The sequence below is a fragment of the Cynocephalus volans genome, chromosome 3 (assembly GCF_027409185.1).
Source record: "Cynocephalus volans isolate mCynVol1 chromosome 3, mCynVol1.pri, whole genome shotgun sequence".
NCBI classification, from domain to species: Eukaryota; Metazoa; Chordata; class Mammalia; order Dermoptera; family Cynocephalidae; genus Cynocephalus; species Cynocephalus volans.
Window position 1 is genome coordinate 15,488,375 of NC_084462.1, and position 23,999 is coordinate 15,512,373.

At 53.9% G+C, this 23,999-nt stretch overlaps 1 protein-coding gene across 1 annotated transcript in view; it reads right to left on the reverse strand.

The window, feature by feature from the left end:
- Nucleotides 1–6,556: 6,556 nt before the first annotated feature.
- PDGFA (platelet derived growth factor subunit A) overlaps nt 6,557–23,999 on the reverse strand; it is a 59,225-nt gene continuing 41,782 nt past the window's right edge. The window contains exon 6 of the mRNA XM_063089824.1: nt 6,557–7,084. Within this exon, the coding sequence (XP_062945894.1) occupies nt 7,077–7,084 (8 nt within the window). The 3' untranslated portion in view covers nt 6,557–7,076. The remainder of the gene's footprint in view (nt 7,085–23,999) is intronic.

The window sequence follows — 23,999 nt, forward strand, 5'->3', positions numbered from 1 at the left end:
GAAAGCCATAATGAGGGAGAACGTTGTGGGGGTGACAGTCCTGTATCTTGATTCTGTGGTGCTTACGGGAACCCGCACAGAAGATACAATGGCACAGAACTACACACTTACTGTACCAGTGACAATTTCCTCATTTTGACATCGCTCTATAGTCACATAAGATACAACAGTCGGGGAATGGCATAAAGGCACAAGGGAGCTCCCCATACTCTTCGCAACTTCCCAGGAATCTATAACCATTTCCAAATAAAGAGTATTTGAAAGAAAGAAAGAAATAAATCATAAAGGCCTAGAAGAAACATAGATGGGTTTCTCTATAATTTCTATATTTTTTTAAAAAAAAAACCTTTTGCTTTGCAAAAAAATAATAATAATAATTAAATAAACAACAAAGTGGGAAAATATTTTCAAATTATACCATCAGCAGCAAAGGGTTAATAGCCCTGATATATAAATAGCTTCTACAAATAAAGAAAAAGGCAAATGCTATAGAAAAAATGGACCAAAGAAATGAATACAGAACAGAAAAAGGAAATGCCAATGTCCTTTAATCATATGAACAAACACTCAGAAAATAGCAAGCAGAAGAATGTAACACTGAAGCAGTTTTGTCAATGGAAATGTAAATATCGAATAAAAATGAATTTTGTGGGGCTCGAATCAATTAAAACACTTTTAAGTATGCTTCAGGCAACCCAGCTAAGTGATCTGCTTTTCAACTGCAAATTTTATGAAATCTAAATACAGAGAAAGTATTTCCTGTGAAAAATGTATTGTAAAAATTTGGATTTTCTGTACACGTAAAATACACATCAGATTTCAAAGACTTTGTATTAAAAAATGAAAATATCTCATTAATAAAATTTTTATTGATTACATGTTGAAATAATAACATTTTGGCTATATTGGGTTAAATAAATATATTACTAAAATTAACTTTACTCATTTCTTTTTACTCCTTTTAATGTGACTACTACAAGATTTAAAATACCCTATGTGACTCGTATTTTATTTCTATAGGATGGCACCAACCTAGGTCTTCTCTCTCATTTTTCCAGGTAAGAAAACTGGAGCCCAGAGAGGGTGGGGTATCAGCAGTTATTTGTGAAAGGAAGGACGCAGAGGCCCCCCTTTGTCCCCTGCCCTGAAGCACCCAGCATCCCAAGCTGTCACGTCCACACCCATCTCCCATGTCCCCCACACTGGCACTTTGGGGACAGAGCAGCTGCTTCTAGAACCTGCAGGTATCAGCCCTTGTGAGAAGTAACACTCACCACTCACTCGCTGCACGGTCCCTGTGCTCCTACTGTGAGCTCCCCCTGTCCCTGCCCTCCTGCTATGTGCTCCTTCTACTGTGTGCTCCCTGGTGCCTGTCCTCCTGCTGTGAGCTGCCCCTGATTCCTGTGCTCCTAGTGTGACCTTAGCTCATGCTGGGTGATGCTAGGACTCTGGGAAGAATCAGCCTGGATCTTTGCATTTGAGGAGTGACCAGACTGGTAGGGTAGGAGGACAGGGACAGGCAGGGCCAACCACAACAGTCTGGAGTGATCTGCAGAGTAGGGACGAGGCCAGCAGTGGGAAGATACTGGGGTCCTGCCTGACCCTGGGAGTGTGTTTGCCTGAACTCCCTTCAGCGAGTGCTCGGCCCATGCCTGCCTGCTCACCTTCCGCAGCAGAGTCATCCTGAGGCCTGTTCCATCTTGGAAGATGAGAGGAAGAACGGCAGCCCCTGTGGCCCAGGCTTTGAAAAGTCAGGCCTCTGTGGCCCTCTGCCCGGTGGCCAGGAGGGCATAGCATTGTCACAGTCTCAGGGGGAGGTCTGAGGACATCAACCCCAGCCAGACCACAGCCCCAGGAACCCCCGCCTGTGACTCAGGTGCCCCTAGTAGCTCCTGGGCCTCAGGGGCAGGCTCTCTGAGCACCTGGATCAGTCATCTATTGCTGTGTAACAGACTGTCCCAACCTCAAAGGCATGAACCACAGCAGTCGTTACTGTTAGTATCAGCCATGGTTCTGGGGGTAGGAACTGAGCTCGGCCCAGCAGTTCTTGCTCAGGATCTCCTAGGCAGTATCGAATGGTGGCTGGGGCCGGAGGCCCCTCTAACGTGCCATTTGGAGTCCTGGGGCTGTCCCGCTCAGCCCACCCTCAGCCTCTGCTGTGGCTTGGGCTTCTGGACTTCCTCACAGCATGGCGGCAGGGAGCCCAGGAGAGGGAGCCCAGCAGAACCTGAGTCGCCCTGTGCCCCGGCCTTGTGAGTCCTCCAGCATCTCTTCCAGCACATTCTTCTGATGGTGACAGTCACAAAGATCTGTCCCATTTTCAGGGAGAGAGACATGGACTCTGCCTCCTAATGGGCAAGGTCATATGGCAAGGGGAGAACATGGGTAGGAGAGATTGCTGCTCCATCCTGGGAAAACACAAACTTCCACAGCATCCTTGGCCTCCTGGGCTGGAAGAGGTCTAGGGTCAGAGACTCACCTTTGACTCCAAAGAGCAGCACTGGCTTCATGGCCTGTGTCCTTTAGTGGATGGACTTCCAACTATTGATCCAGATCCAATCAGCCTGTTGATACAGAACCAATCAACTTGTTTTAATTCAGACCTAGTCATTCTGAGGAGAGAGACTTATCTTCCGAGCTTGGGGAGAGGGGACCCTTTCTCTTGCACATTCTTCTGCTAAACTCAAATATGGAGTCATGTACCACCAATTGCCATCACTGCTGTTTTGTGGAAGGCAAAGCAGAGAGAAGGACTGTCATGGGTCTTTGATGAGACCGTTGGGAGCTGACCCCCTGGAGCCCACTCCATCTCTGGATTCTTCTTTCCTTACTTAACAGTCTTCTTTATTTGGCATTGGATTAGCTCATTTTGGTTCCTGCAGTCAAAGCACTGTCTCTGATCCCCAGTAATTCTCACAATTAGAGAGGGACCTGATTGGGGGTTGAAAGATGATTTTAGGAGGTACAAAGATAGAGCGAGAGTGAGAAAGTCATTCCCTTTCTAACTCTCTTTCATGGTTCTTATTCAAGGAAAAAGTCCCCATCTGGTGTTAATCGGCCACTTTAACACTTGCTAATCTCTGGAACAGAAAGTACAGAGTTCAAGCTCAGAGGCCCTGCCAAACAAAGGTAGCTAGCTAGAATTTGCTGCTGTTGTTTCATTCTGTCTGTGGGTATTGTTCAGGTTAACATCAATTTAGGGCCAGCGATACTAGTTTTTTAATTGGAGATATCATTTCTTTTCCATTATATAAGTTTGTAAAAAGTGATCTGATTTTATACTCAGAGGGAAAATGCAATTAAAATGTAGTCTTACAAAAAAAGAAAAGGAAAAGTGAGTTGATTTGAAGAAAAATACCAAGTAAACGGCAAGGCAGTGGAAGATCAGGGAAACAAAAATCATGCTGGCACTAGGTCACAGTGGAATTCAGGGACCCCCAAACAGGGCAAATGCCTTCATTGCACAGTGGGGTAAACTGAGGCCCAGCATGGAGAGGCATCTCTCCCAAAGGCACACAGATGGGAATGCCCAGCCCCAGCCCATCTCTATCAAGCCCCCGTCTTGCAGCCTCTCCCCTCCCTGCTGGACCCTTCTTCTCCCTAAAGCACCTCTGCCTTCGGCCCTTTTCATCAGACGCCAGAATTCCCACATGGTCCTCTCACCCCAAGGGCCCCAGCACCTTCCTACTCTGAGCCCCCTGCTCTGCCCACTCCACTTCCCCATGTCAAGCCCACTCGTAGCTGCTGTGTTCCTCCTGCGGGGCCCAACTGGGGAGGTGAAGCCAGACAGTCCTCTCTCCTGCCAAGTGTCAACAGTTGACGGGATTCCTCCCCCACCCCCACCCACTCTGCATGCAGAGAACACTGGCAGGTGCCAGCTGCCGGCCTGGCACTGGGCCGCGTAGGCGAGCTGCATGGTAACAGGAGTTTTCTGTACCATGACCCCACAGGGACGGAAAGGGAGTTTCACATCCATTGGGGACAGAGGCTGGAGGCTGCGTCCAGTGCCCAGCCCACAGCAGCCGGCTGCTCAGGGGATGTTTGGTGAATGAATGAGTGAGCACGCTGTGCTTCGTGGGCACCGGCTAAGGGGCCGGCTTTCGTCCTCTTTCCTGCCTGTTCTGAGTCTGGAGGGCCTCTTGTTGCTGTGGGACCCCCTTCATGGGTGAGAGGGTCCTGAGGCCACAGGTCCCTGTCTCCAGTGCTGTCTCTGAGGGGCCTTTGCTCACGCTCTCTGCTTCCTTCCCTCTGTTGTCTACCTCTGCTTTTGGTTCTCTCAAGCTCTCTCAGTCTTTTGCTTTCTTCCTTCTTCCTCTCTATTTCTCTGTCTCTGTTTCTCTCTCCCTCTCTCTCCCCGTCCTCTTCACCCCTGTCTCAGGAGGAAAGCTCAGGGGCCCTTCACCTCATCTCAGTCCCCAGCTGAAGCTCGGCTGCTCCTGTGGGAGTTGAGTGAGATTTCCGAGCTGCTGGAGCCCAGCTGGGGCCCTGAGCTGCTGCTTTGTTCTGCCCCTGGGGGTGGGTCACAGTCTCAGGGACAGGCCAGGAGGTGCCATTTACAGCATCACTCAGCGGGGGCAGCCGGGGGTCTCCTCCGAGCTTTGTCTGGGGGCTAATTAAGAGCTTGGATTACCCAGTCTCAGGGGCCAGGATGGGACCTGCCACCCTACCCCTCAGCTTCCTCCACCTGTGTGGGGGGGGGGCTGCTTAACCCCCTCCCTTCTGGGCTGCAGCAGAGGTCACCTGCTGGGCTGGGCAGGGCTGGGGCCTCCCTGGAAATGACAAAGGCTGATTTAGTCATATCCCTGGAATGAGAGCCACATCCAGCTGCCCCCATCCTAAAGAAACAAACATTTTGCCCAGAGTTTCTGATTTTCCCAGATGCACACTGTAGCCTGAGTGGCTGCAAGGTCTCTGGAGGGAGCTCTGAGCCCAGAGCCCAGGAGACAGGTGATGGGCCTGGGGTATCCCAGACCCCAGCAGGGCACTCAGGGCCATGCCCTCTGACTACTCAGCCCCACCCAACAGAGCCCCTGTAATTTGGGAGTGACATCACCCCCTCCTCAGCCATGTGTGATCAAAGTCCCCATTCAAAGGAGGGTGAGATTTGTGGTGATCCTGAAATAGCCCCAAAGAGCTGCCTGCCACGCCAGGAATGCCCAGAAACCACGCCCAGCCAAGGACAGAGGTCACCAGGCTCCAAGGCCTTTGATGCTCAAGGGGGTATAAAGGAGGTTCAAGAAGAGCAGCGGGGTCACGGCACCTCCATGGCTGCACAGGAGCCCCAGGAGAACTCCAGCTCAGAGAGAGACAGAGAAAAAGGGAGCAGATCCTCTCCTAGAGCCTGCAGAGGGTACACAGCCCTGAGGACACTTCCAGCCTCCAGAGGTGAGAGAACACATTTCTGTCCCTGTAAGCCCCCTGGTTTGTGGCACTTCATTACGGCACACAGCGAGCCTCTATTAGATCATGGCTGTTGTTACCACTGGGTGCACTACTCAGCAGGGCCCATCTCCGAGTCCTGCCGAGCCCCTTCAGGAGTTAGCAGGCCTCGGCACAGCCATGGCCAGAAGGTTTGGGGCTCCATCCCTCCCTCTTCCTTCTTTCCTGAGCTGGGCCCTGCCCTGGAGCCTGGAAAGAAGATTCGGGGTTGAAGGTCCCTCCCCTCTGCCTTCCAGGACTGGAGGCGAAGGCTGAGCCCAGGGTCGCATCAAGTCAGGACGGAATTCCCACCAGCAGCGGCTTCACCCTGAGGAAGGAGGGCATGGAGAGGCTCAGGAAATGCCTGGGCAGCGGGAGGAGGGCAGGTGGTGGTTGGGATAAGGCTCCAATCCCTTTCTGAGGGCCTGCAGCTATGGTCACTTACTTTCCAGGTAGGCAGAGAGAGGACCTGGGGGGGTTGGGGGCCGGAGCGCCGTTCCATGGGGAAGGCGTGTTTGCAGCCCCCAGGGACCACTGGAAAGCATAGGGTCTCAGGGGCCTCAGGGGGTCCTGGGATGCCTCTAAGGACATCATGCAGTCCCTCCCCCAGTGACATGTGATGCCTCCCCTCTGGACTGAACAAGGCTCTCGTGCGTGTGCAAGGGATGGAAAAAAATGCCCTGGGGGGCCCAGGTGTGGCCCTGCCCCTGGGTCCACCCCAGGATCCTGGAGAGGAGGAGGCCCCAGCGCCCAGGACATATGGTCCTGCCAAGTCCATTAAGGCACAGCAGGTGCCTCGTACCAGGACCGGCCTCACAGTCTCAGGTGGGTGTCATCAGGGTGGCTACTGTGCACAGGCCATGCTCTCCTGGCAGGATGGGAAAGGGACAGCAGGTGACCCCAGTCCTTGGTCTTATTACTGCTGCACTGAATCTGCAGCCAGCACTAACCCTCTGCCCACATGCCTGTGTTCATTCATCCAGCCAGAGCCCTGGAGGGAGGCTGCAGAGGTGGCACAGATCGTCACCTGATCGGCAGATCCAGGGTACATGTGGGCACAAACACACAGAGACACACAAGAAACACCAAAACCCCAGAAAGAACCTATTGCAATTTCAGAAGACTTGTAGGTTGTGCATTATGTTCAAAGAGAATAAAATTTATTTATTGCACATTTAAGGTAATGCCAGACATTGCTCTATGGGCTTGATATCGATTAACTCATTAATGCTCGCGCTACACCCTCCAAAGAGGTTATGTGATCACTCCATTTCATAGATAAAGTAACTGAGGAACAGATAGATGTAGGCAATGTTCCCAAGGTCACATGGCTGGTAAAGAAAGACTCAGAAGGGCCCCAGGCAGCCCGACTCTTCATCCCACGTTAGGCTCTGTAGTTGTTTAAATTATAAATTTTAATTTTATGGCCTCCTGTTGTTCTCATTTTGAGTTAGTTATGGAAGGCCAGGGATGGGGGTGGATGGTCCGGGCACATAGTCTTCTGGGGACCTGGGCCTCTAAGGTCGTGATCCAGCAGGAGGTGACAGAACCACGTGGAGTCTCCAGCATCTTCCCAAGGAAGGGCACTTCTGAGTGGCATTGCTGTTCCCAGAATAATGACGCTTGTCCAGTATGTCCATGCCCAAGGCAAGCCTTCCTCAGGCTCCTGTGGGAAGGAAGAAAAGAGGGGCAGGAGGACAGCACCACCTCCTTCCTGCCCCCACCCAGCATAGCAGCCATCTACAGCCCCTCTTGGTTCTAAGGCCCCCTTTCCCGACTTCCTGCAGTGATAAATCTTTGACATTCCCTTCGCCCTGTCACCAACTAGGGGGAGCATGTACTCTCATGCCCATTCCACAGCTGAGCGGACCAAAGCCCAGGAGGGTGAAGCAGTGTTCCAAAGTAGGTGTGGAGCCTGGCTTAGTCCCACAGACCCTGTCTGAATTCTAACCACTAGGCAACATGGTGACCTAATAACGCTGAAGGAATTCCTGGACCTGGCAGCTTCCTTTCACCCAAAAAAAGCCTCCCTCTCCCTGCATCTCCCAGCTCCTTGGTCTTTCTGCCCTGGGCCTTGCCTTCCAGCCATGCTGGAAGGAAACTGTGTGGCCTCTAGATGCCCAGGCGACAGTGCCAGCTGGGCCTACCGGGAGAAGGAGGTGGGTGGTCTTGAGTCTCCTGCACCTGGGGCTCCTGGCCCCACAGGCTGAGCCAGAGACTCTGTAGGTTGCAGGAAAATGAAAACTTCAGAAGATTCAGCTTTGGGTTCTCAGTGCCTAAAATGGGAACTCAGAAATGTGGCTCCCCAGACTCATGGCCTGGAAGGCCACAGCGACTGGGACAGCGCAGCCTCTAGCTCTGGACACGCTTCCTTCCACCAAAGAGACTTTTGTGAAGGGTCCCTCCAGAGCTCATTTTGTCATGTTGCAGGCAGGCCTGCGTTTCCCTGCTTGTAAAAGAACAGGAGAGAAATGCCGGACGACCTCTGATGGTCTTTCCAAGGCCAATGTCCCCCTCCCAGCTTCCTGCCCTGTAGAACATCAGCTCCTAGGTGCTTGGATTTGGCCAGGTGCTAAATCCTTGCCTCCCACCCCAGACGGCCCCCCCAGATGGCCTCCACAGACAGCCAGAGGTCACTGAACCAGGGCCACAGTGCCAGGGAGAGGAGACCCTTCCTGGTGGAGCAGCCCACTGGTCCTATGTCCAGTGAGGTTTGGGCCTGCCAATTCATCTGTCTGTCCCTCTGAACCCCGAGGTCAAGACCTCTTCTCCGGGGCTGGGTCGGCATCTGCAGGACGGTATCTGCTGTCTTCCATTGACCTTCTGTCTGGTCCTGCCCAGGGAGGCAGGACCTCACAGCAGCCAGGAGCAGAGGGCATGAGCCCAGATCAAGCATCCTGATCAAACATCTCTGGCGTCAGTTTCCACACCAATAAAATCGGGGCAATAGCCATGTTAACTCAGAGAGCTATTGATATAAAGTTTCACAAGAAGTGCTTTTCACACAGTGAGCTTTAGCCATTCCTTCCAGATGTGCTGGGCCTGGGCTACACTACAGGGGACAGATATGTCCCTGTCCCCAGGGAGTGCGTGTGTGATTGTAAATAAGATGTAATCATTGTTCCCTGCTCTGGGCCACAGTTTCCCCATCTCTGAGTGGGGCCCACATTAACATACCAAGACTCCTTCTGGCGTCACTAGCCCACTGCCTACTTCCACGCACGGTGGATGAACTGAGCTGGCTTTCCAGTGCAGTGGTGGGTTGAGGTCTAAAGGAAACTCCCCCGTGGGCTCCCAGGAAGGAGCCTGTTCCGTGGGCTCCCCGCCCGCCTGCACACCCACAGGGCAGCCGTAGGGACGCTTCCTGGCCACCGGCCAGCTCCCCGGCATGCCTGTGGGTGATTCCTGGAGCCTGGCCAAACACTGTCACACGCCCCAGGGGCCCCTCGACATTCTTGGCTTTTGTTTCCGATGACGCTGGGTCCATTGGGAAGGAAGAGTCCAGGGCAGAGAGGGGGCTCAGGGAGTCGCTCGTACCCACTGCAACAGCAGGACTCTTGGGCCTCCCCACCTACGCCTGGACCCCCACAGCCTCTGTGACAGTGAGGAGCAATGGCAGGCTGAGGCAGTGTGCAATTTCCAACAGGAAAGTGGTGTGTTGGGGGGAGCGCTTGTCCCACTGAAGATGCCCCAGGAAGCAGGGACGTTGGGTACTGCTGGGCACTCACTGGACGCAGGGGGAGCAAGATGGACATGGCGCCAGCCCTCAGAGGCACAGCAAGGGGCCAAGGGATAGCTAGCGCTGGGAGGGGGTGTCCTCGGACCTCCAGCCTGCTGGCCACAGCTGCTGGAAGGACCGGCAAGAGGCTTCCTCCCAATGTCGAAGTGAAGGTGGGTGGCCTTGTCCTCCTGCTGACTCCCAGATGGGAGAGGGTGAGGTTGAGAAGGCTGCAGGCGGGGGTCCCACCAGGCCCTCCCCGGCTGTGCGGCCCCTCTGCTGCCTGTGCAGACGGGGCCCATCTGGGTTAAGAGCAGCAACAACTGGCCCCTATTTATATCGTCCAGCTTCACCATCCACAGGCTGCAGCCACAGAACCCATCCAGGAATTCCACAGCGATCGGTTTACATTTAAAATAAATGTTTCCTTAACTCACATCGGATTGCCGGCAGTGAATTTCGGGAATCGGTGAGCATATGTCCAGATGCCAAAAAAGGACCTCACTGCTGGGCACTCGGGGCAGGGCCCAGCCCAAGCTGTCCATGGATGGCAGCACCTTGGCAAACAGGAGCAGAGAGAGCGAACTCCCACCCTCAGCTAACCCTGCAGCTTCCTGTGGGTTTGCCGTGCCTCAGTTTCCCACCTGACCAGGCAACCCTGAGGCAGGCCCATGTCCAGGGGCTGGCAGGTTCAGGACCTGGCTGTGGGCTGCCCTGGATCCCCTAGGAAGGAGCCTTTGGACAGAGCCTTAGAGTGTCAGCAGCTCCTGGCACAACGCCCCCCAGCTGTAGCCCCCGCACTTGACTCCTTCCACTCAGAGGCTCTCCTCCTCGTCCTTCAGATGGGAAGTCTCACCCAGCTCTGCCTGCCTTGCAGACTGCTCTGGGGACCCCCAAGACCAGCTACAGGAGCAGCACGAGCTGGACACAGGGGCCTTGGTTTCAGGGGCACCTGATAGATGTCAATGGGACGAAGTGTAATTCCACAAGTTACAGCTCTTGGGGGTTCTCGGAGACTCCCCTGACCTGCTCTTGAAGCAGGTGGGATTTTTAACAGAAAGAGATTTTCAAAGTTCTCTGAGGATACACAAAATCCAGATTCCTCACCTGTGGTGGCTGCAGCCAGCACTCACTGTCTCTCTGGGATCCAAGCCTCTCTTTCCCCCGAAGGCGGATGAGAAAGAGGGACTGGAAAGAGCCCTGGCCGGGGTCCCTAGCGAAGGCACATTCACACCTGTAAGAGGTTGTGAAGCTGCAGCCCCCCCATGGATCCAGAACCTAAACCTGCTCCTTTGAGCAAAGACCCCCAAGTAGGGAAACTCAAAGAGTCAGCCCTAGCCCAGGACTATCCACAAAAAAGCTATCCAAAAAACCCCTGCCCCAGACCCCATTAATAAAGGCCTTCAAAGGAGACTCATCAACCACCTCTCAGTCACAACCCAAAAAAGTGAAAAATTCTTCTTTTAAGCCAATCGAGGGCTCCTGGATGCTGGGGTCCCTCTGGGCCCGTGCTCAGAGGAAAGCAGGGAGGGGGTCATCATCCCCTGCCTTGGGAGCCAGAGCTGGGGGCGAAGAGAAGAGCCAGGAGCTGGATAAGACAAGGGAGCCTACCACGGTCCGAAGGCACTGCCCGCTGTCCATGCCCTGTGGCCCCGGAGGAGGCCAGCCAGCCACACTGTCCCCTCAGGGCCACCCAGCCCAGTCTGGGAGCCCAAACCTGACACATGTCAGAACGGCTTGGAGGTCAGTGTCAGGTGAGGGAGACGGGCCAGAGCTGCTGCAGTCCCGTGAGTGCCTGCCGGCCGGACACATCCCCTCACAGGGCCCTCACAACCACAGGAGTGGGCACCTGCCATCCCACTTAGAAGATGGGAGACAGAGGCTCACGGGGACTCACTCTGGGGCTATGGGGGCTGGAGCCAGAACATACGCTGCTTCCCTCCACACAACCTTGGCCATCCTGGCCCCTCCCATGAGCCGGCCCATGGCCCTGCTGCCCAGCCAGGTAGGAGGGAGAGGCAGGAACATGCCAGGTGGACAGAGAAGCTGGCCAGCCAGGCCAACAAGGCTGGACACAGGGCTGGAGGGAGGGGCCTCTTCCTCCTGAATTTGGGCAGGTTTCTTCTCAAAGAAATAACAGTCTTAATATGCACCAGAGACTGTGCCAGACACCCCCCCAAATCAAGTGCCCTGGGGTCTCTCTCAGAGCTCCCTTGGCGTCCCCACCATGGCACTGACGTGTCATCAATACATATGTAACTCTTTATTTATTGCTATCTTCTCCCCCAGAACATATGCTCCCTGAGGGCAAGTCAGCGCAGTATCCCACGTGCTAGGATGGGGCCGACCCACAGCAGACAGGAAATAAACACAAATGAATGAATGAATGAATGAATGAATGAATGAATGAATGTGATGTTTTGAGGAGGATTGCTTCCATCAGCTGAGCACCCACCCCCAGAGGAAATTTAGAAAAGAAATTCACGCTGAGCTGGCGCCTACCAACCAGGACAGCCACCATGCGTGGCTGGGGGTCCTGCAGGGAGCAGAGAAGCTTAGCTGGTTCTGGGGAGAGCTTGCGGAGGAGACAACTGATGCAGCGTGGCAGGCTCAGATTCACCCAGGGCCAACCACAGCGGGAAGCCCTGACCCCTAGTAAGAGGGGTCAGTGGGCAGGAGGTGATTCTTAGAGAGACAGCTGCTGTGGGAACCAAAGCTCCCGCAGCGACAGCAGAGGACGAAATACCCCAACCTCTCTCTCCTCCCGCCCTCCAGTCTCTGATCAGTGCCGCCTTTGGCCAGCCTCAAGAGGACAAGTGCGTCCCACTGGCTAGCCTCAGCAGGAAGCCAGCCCCTGTGCACCTGTGGAGAATGGGTCTGGGAGGCCCAAGGAGAACAGCCCGCACACCTGCCCTCCAGAAGTCACTGTCCACCTGGCTGTGCCTCTGGGCTGAACACCTGGGCTGTCAGAGGGCAGTCACCACCATCGCCCCAAGGGCCATTCCACAAGCAGGCCCACCCTGGAAGTACAAATGTGGCACCTAGGCAGGTGACCCCAGGGCCACCAACCTGAGCAAGCCTGTCTGTCCCACTGCATCCACCGGAAGAGGTTGCTGACTGTGGCTCCCACCTGGATTCTGCTGAATCCCTGGATCCCACCCAGACCCCACTGGATCCCACTGGCTCCTACCGGCTGCCTCCCGTACCCCTACTGCAGGTGACCTGAACTGCGATCAGGACTGAGTTATACCTAGCTGACCTCACCAGGCTCTGAGGGTGAACCAAACCACCCCGCCCCCCAACCACTCAAGGGCAGCCCTGCTGCCAAGCTGCCCTGAGGAGGACCAGCAGCTCCCACAGGAAAGGAAAAGCTGTACCCGTCCCCACTCACCAGAGCCAAGGGGCAAGGTCAAGGGTGGGTGGGGCTGGTGGGGGAGGCAGGAGGCTTTGGCTGGCCTGAGGAAGCCACTGAGCATCTGCGGGGTGACTCTAAGGAGCTTGCTGCTCTTCCAAGACTGGAATGCTAATTACCTCCCCCGCTGGGACAAAGCAATCCTGCAAAGAGGGCAGCCCAGGCCTAGAAATCTGACATCGCTCAGGGCTCCGTCTTTCTTCTCTGCAAGGCAAGAATGCCTCTGACGGGGTGGATGAGAAAAGATCGCGTGACTGAGCCCCTATTGGGTGCCAGGCTCTGCACTGAGGGATCTTCATCACTGTGTCTCCCACATCCCTCTGCAGTGGGTGTGTTATCATGCCCATTTTACAGAGGAGAAAGATGAGGCTTGGGGAGCTGAAATACAGAGCTGGCAGGTGGCAGAGCGGGGTTCAAACACAGGCTTCCTGACTTTTCATGCTACGGAGGAGAGCGTGATGTTAAGAGCAGCGGAGGTGTTGGGTGAAGACTGAGTCCACACAAACCCCCCAAGAGAGTGGAAAGTGCGCTCTGATCCCAGCGGCCATCCCTGGGCAGCTGAGGGGAAGTTCGCTGAAACTACGAGGGCTGCACTTCCAAGACTAGCAAATACTGGATGCCAACTGTGTGTCCCACTGAGTGCTGGGGTGTGCTAGGGACACAGTTAGACTGGGCCTCTGTCCTCAGACCCCACAGTCTAGTGGGGGAGATAAAGGAGTGGGTGGGCGGCCCCCAGTGCAGGGAGTCTAGGCTGTGAAACTGTGGGAGGGGAGGGGACATAGCACCTGTGAGGGTGGGATGCTTCAGGGACAGCTTGATCCAGGAGCTGCTGCCAGAGCTGGGTTTTGAAGACTGAATAGGAGTTTTCTATTGGAGAAAAGCATTACAAGGGGAGAAGACAGTACGTGCAAAAGCACATAGAGGGCTGGTGAGGTTGGCAGGACCAGTTCTCAAGGGCCTTGTGCACCCAGCACAGAAGCTGAGAGGGAGCCCCACAGGGGTGGTAGCAGAGGAAGGACCCCACCGTCCTGGCTCCAGTTCCCAGTTCCTCCACCGCCTCGTGGCTCCCTCTATTTCCAAACTTCCCCCTAAAAAGCCTCTAGCTGGGAACCGGAGGTGGCACTGGGCAGTCACCCACCCAGAGGAGGCAAAAGCTCCTCCGGCCAAGACACCAGGCACTTCCTGAGTCTGGGCTCAGATCTCGAGGGGGGGCACCGAGGGGGCGGCATTCCAGCTGGCATTCCAACTCCTCCTCGACAATTTGTCCATTTCCTGCCCTGGCTGCAAATTTCAACCATTTCCTTCTCAGGCCACCTCCGGCCTCTGCCCGCTGCCTGGCCCTGCCCTGACCCTGGCAGGGGACAGAGGACAGTCCTTGTCCCTGCCAGCTCGAAGTTTGGAACCAGCCCTGCCCTCACTTGAGCACCCTACCAAGAGGCCCAGGGGTGCAAGGACAGGGCACCCAGCATGGTGGGGCAACCTGGGGCCCAGCCCCGACCCTGCCATCCCCAGCCTAACCTTGGCAGGCACATATGCAGCACCTACTGTGTGCCTGTATAGGATGGTGCTAGAGAGCCTCTAAGACATGAGACATGGGCCAAAGGCAGGACACCAGCACACGCTGAGTGCCAAGGATGTGCTCTCCTGAAAACACTTAGAGCACAGACACACTCTCTTCTTGGGGGCTGGACCCACTGGGGGACTCAATGGAGAGGGAGGCTCCCAGGACATAAACGGGAAAGATACTCCAGGAAGAAGACAGTACAGGCAAAAAGCCTGGAGGTGGGACCCAGCCCAGATCTGAGGCACCGCCAGTTCCAGGTTCCCGTGCTCAGATGCCCAGCTCCCCACCCAGCCTGAGAAGGCCCTGGGAGGGGCTGGCAGGGGTCCCTTCCAAAAACTCCGCAGAGTACACGTTTTTCTTTGTAGGGAACCGTTCCAAAGTTTGGAGAATTTCCCACCTTATGAGAGCCGGGATCCCTGAGATGAGATGAGAGCTTCCCCAGCCTCCCTTGCAACTAAGGGGCCATGGTTCCTTCTGGGCTCTGCCAATCAGAAGTCCTGAGTGAGGCTCTCACAGGGAAGTAGGCGCAGGAATCTCACTCTGGTGAAGGTGGCAGCCCCAATGTCCCCTTCCTGAGGTTTATGAGAGTGTCCATGGCCGGGTGTTGGCTGTGCATGCTGTGGAGCTTCAGCCAAGCAGCCTACAGAGCACCCTGCAGGGTATTTAGGGTTGGTTCAAGCCCCATCCACAGAGTCTGGGGACTGCCCTTGACAAATGACCCTTAATAAATGTCCTTTCAGCTTTAACTGGCTGGAGTGGGGTCTGTTACTTGTAGCTAAGAATCCAGGCTGATGCTCAGGAGGAAGGTAGGCCCCCTGGTAAAGAGGCCTTCCAGCCCTGGGGCACCCAGCTTCTCAGGAGGGTGGTGGCCAAGTGCCCACCTGACCTGGGGCACCTTCTGCTCAGCTCTGCAAGTGCAGTACCCGGCCTGGGCCTGTGGGTGCTGAGAAGGACACTTCCCTGACATACAGATGAGGTTGAAATCTCTGCCCTAGGGGAACAGGAGCCCAGCTGAGTCCCAGGAGACGAGGAAGGAGACCCCCTGCCTCCCACACCCACAGACAGCACAGCAGGGCCTAGGAGCTTCCCAGGAACGTGCAGTGGACATGGCCTGTGACAAACCCCTGAAAAGGGCTTCCTCAGCCCAGATTGGGGCCCTAGACCTGGGCCAGAACTCCAGCCCTCATCAAATGCACTTCCCAGAGGCATGTTACCCCCTCCAAGCTTCAGGGGCCTGAGGAAAAGCTGTCAGAAGATGTCTCCTATCTGGGGACACTCCACCCTGTGGCCACCACGCAGTGCTGGCTAGGCCCACAGTCTCCTGGGGTTGGCCTCATGCTGAGGTTCACATGGGGAGCCCACAGGGCCCAGGGAGACATGGCCACATCTTTAAAAGAGGAATGCTATTGCCCTTCATGGAGTGTCTGTGGGTTTTGAACCCCCTACCATCAACCAGTGACCTTGTCCCAACCCAGCATCATGGCAACGCCTCTTCACGAGGTTAAGGAAGATGCCTAACTATGCAGAGGCCAGGGAGGGACGGGAGCCCCAGTTCACCCAGCAGCCACACCCAAGATGCACCCAGGCAGTCTGTTCTTCCTGCCGTAGCAGCGACTGAGCGCCAGGCCTGTGCCCTCCCTGCCCAGCTGAGTGGCGGCTTCGGGAAGAGCAGGGAATTTCCTGTGACCTGGCCCCACTGCGGGGGAGCCAGGAGAACACAGAGTGCAATGTGGGGCTGAGGCACATAAAGGACACGTTCATCAGCACACGGGGCGGGCGCCCTCCAGCAGAAGCGGTGAACCCAGGCGAACGAGCACGGGCACGGGAAGATTTTCCATGCTGGGGCCCAGTGGCCCGGCCAGCCAGCTTGTTAATAGAACTCGGGGAGGCTCACCCGGCGCCAGCTTGCAGAGACCAGGACAGCGCCTGACACATTCTCGCATTATGATTTAACAGCCGGAGCATTCGTGCAATATTTATGCAATAAATCCTTCCATTTGGGGGTTTTAATATGTCATAGGAAGTTCCTCCCAACCCCACCCCATCCCATCCCCCTGAAAAAAGAATCCTGAGAAAATCTCATTTCACAGTTTCCCATAAAACCAGGTGCACGGCAGCTGTGGCATGCGTGGAGGGAACAGTCCTAAGGAACATCCCCTGCTGGTGCCGCAGCCAGAGAGGGAGCGTGAAATGGAGGATTTCGGCAGGCCCGGCTGTGTTCAGGCAGGCAGGTGGGTGGCTGCTGCTCCCCGGGCTGGTGGGTCTCAGGTTCCTGGAGCCAAGAAGACTGTGGGGCCAGCTCGTCGGCGCCCTGAGGCCCGGGACACCACACCCTCTGCCCCCAACCCTAGGAAGGGCACCAGCTCCCCAGGGCCAAGGCCAAATCCAAACCAGAGGACGTCCAAATCCAGCTTGCTGAGTGGCATCCACGCACATGTGAAAGCAGATACTTCATGTAAAACTTAAAAATCCACTTCTGAGTTAAATATTCAAATAAGGTCCTTGGACCAAATTTCAACCCCAGTGTCAGAGCAAACTGTGCTAATTTGATGCCACCACCCAAACAGCCCACCTTCACCCCAACCTACCCTGGAAAATAAACCAAAGGGCTCCTAGTACTTGGTTTAGGGCTGGGGGGTGGCGGGAAGCATAAGGAAACATCCTCTTCAAAACCATCACAGATCAGTGTGCAGATCTGAGCAGACGCTTCCTCCAGATGTACGGAGGAAGCTGGGCTTGGAGCCTCCAGAAGGGGGCTCATCCCCCAAATCTCTGGCCAGGCCCTTGGCAGGCAGTAGGAGGTAGGGGTCCATCTATGGGTGGGTCCCTCCTGTCCACTGGCTGCTGTGACCTGCAGCTGGTTTAACGACTAAATACCTACTAGGTGACAGGCTTGTCACACACAGTGGCTCACCCCCATCCTGTGAGGTAGGAATGACCATTTCCTATGACAGATGAAGGCACAGGACCCTAGGAAGTAGCAGGATTTGACCAAAGCCCCCAGCCAGAAATGGAGACAGGGCATGGAACCAAGCTACCCCTGACAGCCCAGCACCCCACTCCCTGCCCCCTGAAGCCTTAAGGGCCCTGCCTCCTCTACCATTGCCCTGCAGAGACGATGCAAGTCATTGACAAGGGGTAAGGGGTGCCGGGTGGGGTGGGGAACAGCTTCCAGCAGATCCATCCCCTGGGCCAGCTATGTAGAAGAGACAGGCAGATGTAAGCCTGGCTCTGCCAATGACCAGCAAGGGCTGCCATGTGCCTGTCCCCAGGAGGCTGGACCAGGCCAGTTGGCTCTTTCTAGAACCCCCATTTGGCTCAGCCCTGAGCTGGGCTGACCGGCCACAGTGCACCAGTAGCCCAATGCCCCAACCATCCATAAGTACAGAAAGAATAAACCAGCTGAGGCCGTAGACGGTTTCCAGGAGTCCACCTCCCTAGGGCCCCAGGGCTGTCAGTCGGTAGCAAATACGACTCTCCTCTAATAAAACAAATCATCTGAGGCTGTGGAAGCCACAAGAGGAAACAGCTGTGAGCTGCTGGCTGCGAACACGTGTTTCTACGCCCATCTCCCAGCTCGCCCGCTCTCGCTCCTCGGAATTCTGCATTCCTGGCCATTTTCTGACAGTAGAATGCTCTGGGCTATGGAGAGGAGAGCTATGGAGCTTGGAACGTGTGCACGTTGTCACGCATAAACACAGAAGTCACAAGTCAGTTCAGCAGACCACCACTCAGCAGCCACTCTGTGCCAGAGACCATGACGGGGGCATAAAATGAGTCCTAGATCCTCACACAATCCTAACCCTCCCAGGACCTTCACAACCGAGATGGGAAAAAGATCAGAGGTGTAATGACTTACATCCAAAACAGACTGATGCAAGAATATTCCTATCAGCCCTACTTATAATGGTCCAAAACGCCAAATGTCCATCAGGAGGTGTGTGGGTTTTTTAAAAAGGTATACAATGGAACACTATACCACAATGAAAAAGACTAAACTATTGATAAGTGCAACAACATGGATGACTGTCAAAAGCATTATGGTGAATGAAAAGTGCCCAGACCAAAAGAGTAGACACATATAATGCTATTGCTGTGACATTCTAGAATAGGTCATTGTGATCTACAGTGACTGAAATCAGAATAGTCGTTTCCTTTGGGTGGAGGGGTGGTTATAAGGGATGAGGAAACTCTCCGGGCACTAGGACATGTCTATAGTTGATCTGGGCAGGTGGTTACCCAGGTGAATACATGTGTGAGAAGTGGGAGCCACACACGTGGATTCACGAATTTCACTATGTGTAAAATCATGTCTCAATATCATGTCTCAATAAAGTACCAGGAAAAAAAAAAAAGTAAATGCTGAGGAACGTCGGCACCTTCCCTCACTCTGATCCCTCCCCCTGTTGAACTTTAAATCATAGGAAAGCAGGAGGCAGAGGCGGGTCTTAGAATAAATGGTGGTCTCTTGCCTATGGAAGCAGAGGGGTGAAGCAGGTGTCTCCCCAGGCCAAGTGCAAATGGGTGTCTACCTTGGGCCCCAGGCTTAGTGTGTTGTGGTGGGTCTTTAAATACTGAGGCCCACCAAGATCTGATCCCAGCTCTCTCTGGCCTTGTGATGTTTGGGGAAAAAAAAATACTAGGCCCATCTTACCAGATGGGTTCCCCCAGGCTGTTGCTGACACTGGAAAAACAAATAGAAAAGTCTAAAATATCACCAAGGACCTTGTCCCTACTTTGTGATCACCAACATCTACTCAGGACCACCACCTCCTCACAACCACACCTCCGTCATCCCCACCCCTGTCGTATGACCACTGACACACCACCATCATCACCACTATCACCCCCTCTCGGCTCATTTCCTTCAGCAGTAAGATGTGGGTACATTGTTCTAGTATCTGGGGACCCCAGGCAAGTGGCAGACCCGGGACTCAAACCCAGGTCTTTCAACTCCTACTGCATGCTCTTTCCCCTCTGCCCTGGGTCCCAAAGCCCCACCAGGCCCCTGGCCAAAGGCTCCATGCCCGTTTGCTGAGGCCTGGTCACTGAAAGCCCAGCGAAAAATCAGTTCTGAAATTCTGTTTTCAAACCTTTGCACAAACCACATGTATCTGGAACCTCCTTGCTTTTCCTAATGAACCCAAAGGTGTCAACTTTATAGTAATGACGTGACTCTAGCAAAGCACCCTGGCTCCCCACAGAGCCAACATAGAGGCATTTCCCACTCCCAGAACCCCAAACTCACTCTTATGTAACCCTTGGAGGAAGTCTGACCTGATGAGCGGCCCGCCGAAGAATGACTACACCAATAAAACTTTTTATGGGGTTGGTGGTAGAGTCTATATTTAAAACAATTCTGTTAATCCCTGGGAAGTGAATACTCACTACGCTCTGGGGCAGCTTGCAAAGTAAAGACGGAGGTTTCAGCAAAGCCCTGGGGTATTATAATCTGAAGAAAGAAAAAACTGGATGTCAAGGAAGCTAGATCACTTCCACAAAGCCCAGCCGAGGACTTTTTCTGTCCTAGACACTGCCTGAGCCTGAAGCACAGATATTATCACAAAGGCCAGCCTGGGGGAAGCTCCCAGCCTGCCCCACTTACCAGCACACACAGTGACAAGTGCTGTAGAGAATGGAAGTCCCCAGCACCACGTACCCTTCCCATGTGGGCACCTCGCAAGCCTCAGGGGGCTGACTTCCCTGCACAAGTGTGTCTCTCAGAAGAGAGACTATCTCCCAGAGACTCAGCAGCCACAGAGGACTCTAGAGCTGCCTGGTCCAATGTGGTAGCCACTAGCCACACATGGGCACTTCAATTTAAATTAAAATCAAATGAAATGTTTAACATTCAGACCCTCAGCTGTACCAACCACATTTCAAGTGCCAGTAGACACACATGGCCAGTGGCTATCTTATTGGACAGCACAGATATAGAAGACACTGCAGAAAGTTCTATGGGACAGCACTGGTCTGGAGGCAGGGAGCCCAACCAGGGATTGTCATGGGGTCCAGGACTGAAGGTCTGGCAGCTATATCAATCTGCTTGTGCTGCCTTAACAAAGTACTGCAGGTTGGGTGGGTTAAAAAATAGACATGTATTCTCTTATGGTTCAGGAGGCTTAAAGTCTGAGATCAAGGTGTCAGCAGGGCTGGTTCCTTCTGGAGAATCTGCAGAAGAATCTGCTCCAGGCCTCTCTCTGGCTTCTGATGGTGGCTGGTGATCCTTGGCTTATAGACAGCTCTGCCTCTGTCTTCACATATCCCTTGTGTGTGTGTATCTTTTCTGTGTCTTAAAAGGACACCAGTCATCGGATCAGGGTCCACTGTAACCCAGGATGATTTTATCTAAGACCTCACCTTAATTGATTACATCTGCAAAGACCCTATTTCCAAATAAGGCCATATTCACAGGTTCTGGGTGAACATGAATTTGGGGGGAACTACTCGACCCAGCACGCCCCCCTCCCCCATCACCCTGTAGCTCCCTCATGCTCCTTACTACCATCTGTGTGGTTTTGTAGCACGTCCATTAGTTAACTGTCTGTCTCCACCTCCAGGATGTAAGCTCCTTAGGGTGGGGTGCATGGCCTTGCTCCTGCTGCACACACAGAGCCTGACCTGTGATACACTCAGCGGACCCTGGACGGATGGATGGATGGATGGATGGACGGATGGATGGACGGACGGACGGACAGACATACGGATGGATGGATGGATGGACAGATGGATGGATGGACAGATGGATGGATGGACGGACGGACGGACGGACGGACAGACGGATGGATGGATGGGTAAATGGATGGATGGATGGATAAATGGATGGATGGACAGATGGATGGATGGAAGGATGGATGAATGGATGGATGGATGAGTAAACACAGGGCCACAGTGGGTCTGACTTCTACATCTCTAGGAAACCTAAGTCATATTGTCAAGTTCTGGATCCAAGTAGATGACATAGAATAGGATCTGCCTGGAGTCAAGGCCTGGTTTCACATGGTGACCAGGGTCAGGCTGTTCACACATTTAAGCCCCCACTTTCTCATCTGTGCAAGGGGGGAGGGGAGGCTCACCTGCCACCTTCTCCTTCCCTTCACCTTTCCAAGCTGGACTGGGTGGGGGCTGGAATGTTGATGGCCAGGATCTAATGGGGTATCTCAGGTTTCCAAGATGGCCTCAGACAAGGACAGGTATGCAAGAAGGGGGGACAGAGGAGCTTTGGGCCCACCTTCACCCAGCAGCCCCTGAGAGCTGCATCAATCACGTGGTGCTCCCATATTGAGCAACACTGGGGAGCCCGTTGCCTGAGCCGTTTGTCCTTCATGGCAGCCTGGCCAGCTCAGCACGGGGTTTAATTCTAGGGACCTCATTGCTCTTGCCTGTCCCCCAGGGGCTTTCTGGGTGGCTGGAATGGAAGGGAGCCCAACAGAGGGGGCAGCTGACTTCCCAGGAAGCTTTGGAAGGCAATCACACTGGAGCGGGTGCCAGGGCCTGTATTCCTCCCTCAGAGAGGAGGAAGGCCAGAGGGCTGGTGCAAAATCTGTCCTGGAAGCTCCCCAGGGGCTCCCGGGACAGGCTCAAGTTTCCAAGTAGCGTAAACTATGTCGTACAAATTAGGATAGTGACTTCGGTGACTGAAAACATCAAAAATAGCTCTGCTGACTCAGTCCCTCCTCAAAGTTCTGTGGGAAAGAGTCTGTCGGCCAGAGCACTGACCCCTCGGGCCTCATGCTAACCCAGGGCGCTGGCAGCCCACAGAGATAGCGTGGGAGTTCCGGGGGGTAGGGACCCTACAGTTGGTGACCAGCCATGGGGCCCACCCTGGGACTATCCCTTGGTGACAAGGAAGGGACGCCACTCAAAGGCGCCCTGCCCTGGGGGTTCAGGAACTAACCATAGGTTCTCTGGCCCCCTTATTCTGATACCTCTTCTCCTCAATCTGCCTTTTCCCAACCTTCTCTGTGCACAAGGAACAACCTTTGTCCCCATTTTGATGTTAAAAAGGGAAAACTTAATACACAAGCATACGCATATGCACACAGAAGTTATGAATCAGTCAGGCTGCTTTAGGCTGCGAGTGTGGAAGAACCATCTCGCAGTGGCTTTAAACTAAGGCAGTGTATCATTATGTCACATGACAAGAAGTTCAGGTCGGTGCATTCAGTGATTATCTGACCTTACAGGAGTTGGGATCCCCCCTTCACTCTGCTCTGACATCCTTGCTTGGCCTCAAACCTCAGAATTGTCCCTCATGATTGCAAAATGACTATGACTGCCACAGCTCCGGACATCACATCCGCATCCACCAATCTCTGGAAGCACCCCTGCCTTGTGCTTTTTTTAAGAGCCAGGAAGAAGATCCCAGGAGGCCTCAGCAGTTTTCCTGTTAGTCCCATTGCCAGAATTATCTCTTGCTCACATCTGAGTCAGTGGCAGACAAGGAAAATTACTGTGATTGCTTCTTTGGACTGCCCAGCATTTATTCCATGGGGCTATGCAGGTGCCCAGGCTGCCTGAGCACATCCCAGGCAGACTCTGAGATGGAGCTCAGCATACAGGAGGTTTGTTAGGAGGTGCCCCTGATTGACACCTGTGGAGAGGAGAGAGGTGGGAAGAGGAGAAGTTGGGCTGTGGTGTGGCCTGACCACAAGAAGCCCTGGAACTAAGAGTGGTCAGAGGTGTCTCACATGGGACAGAATAGTTGGGCTGTACACCCCTGTCCTAAGAAGGGCGGAAGCTCTCTGCAGCCGAGGTGGTCCCCGGAGGTGCTAATACCAGACAGCAGCCGGGACAACAGGTCCTTCCTTGAACGGGGCATCAGGAGTCTGTCAGCAAGCAAGGAGGAGGGTTGTAGGACTTCAGGGTCAACCAGCAATGTCTGAAACAGACATAGAGACACAGAGACAAACATAGAAAAAAGACTGGAAGAAAATGCCCAAAAATGTTTACAATAGTGATTTCTGGGTGGAAGCATTAAAGGAAACTTGTCTTTTTCCCTTTGTGCTATTCTCTCCAAAGTGAATATGAATTTCCTTTGTAATAAGAAAAACATTGATTTTTCTAAAGAAACCCTCCTGTCAGTAGAGCACAGGATTTGGAATCCAAAAATGTTGGTTCAGTCCTTTCCAGGGCAATCCCAGGGTTTGCTGGAAAAATCCAGGACAGAAGGCTGTGCAGGCTGCCGGCGGCTTCAGGGCTCCTCACCGTCTCCTCCCTCCTGCCCACGCTCCAGCACCCTGAGGATTAGGTATCGCCTTCCCAACTAATTAGCTGTGTGATATTTCTTGAAAACAAGAATTGTCATATTGCCAGATTCTTCATCCATGAAATGGATTCTGCCCTTAGCTAGCTTACAAGTTTTATTTGTCAAAGTAAGTAACTCTAGCTACTCTCATAAACCCCCAAAATCTCAGGGACAGAAGAATTTGTTTCTCACTCACATAAAGCCCAGCATGGATGTTCAGTGGGCAGCAGTCCACATGATCACGCAGGGATCCAGGCTCTATCTGACTACAGGCTTGCTGTCTCTGGTTCCTCAGAATTCTCTCCATTCAGCCAGCAAGGGGCAAGGTTGGGGACAGTTTTAGGGGCCAGGCCTGGAAAAATCACATATATCACTTCTACCCATGTCCCATTGGCTGGAGCCCACTGACATGGCCATGCTGAGGCCAGGAAGCACAGCGTGGCAGGGAAGGTGCAAGGTCTACTACACAGGTGTAGATTTCCGGGGTGGGTTTTTGGGGTCTTGGCCTCTGTCCCAGATGAGGAGCATCCCTCTCTCTGCAATGGGCAATCACACGATTCTTCCCAGGGTCGGACAAAGGCAATAGGGACACTTTAGAAATCATTCACAGCACCAGCAGCACTGAAAGCATTGTCCTAAC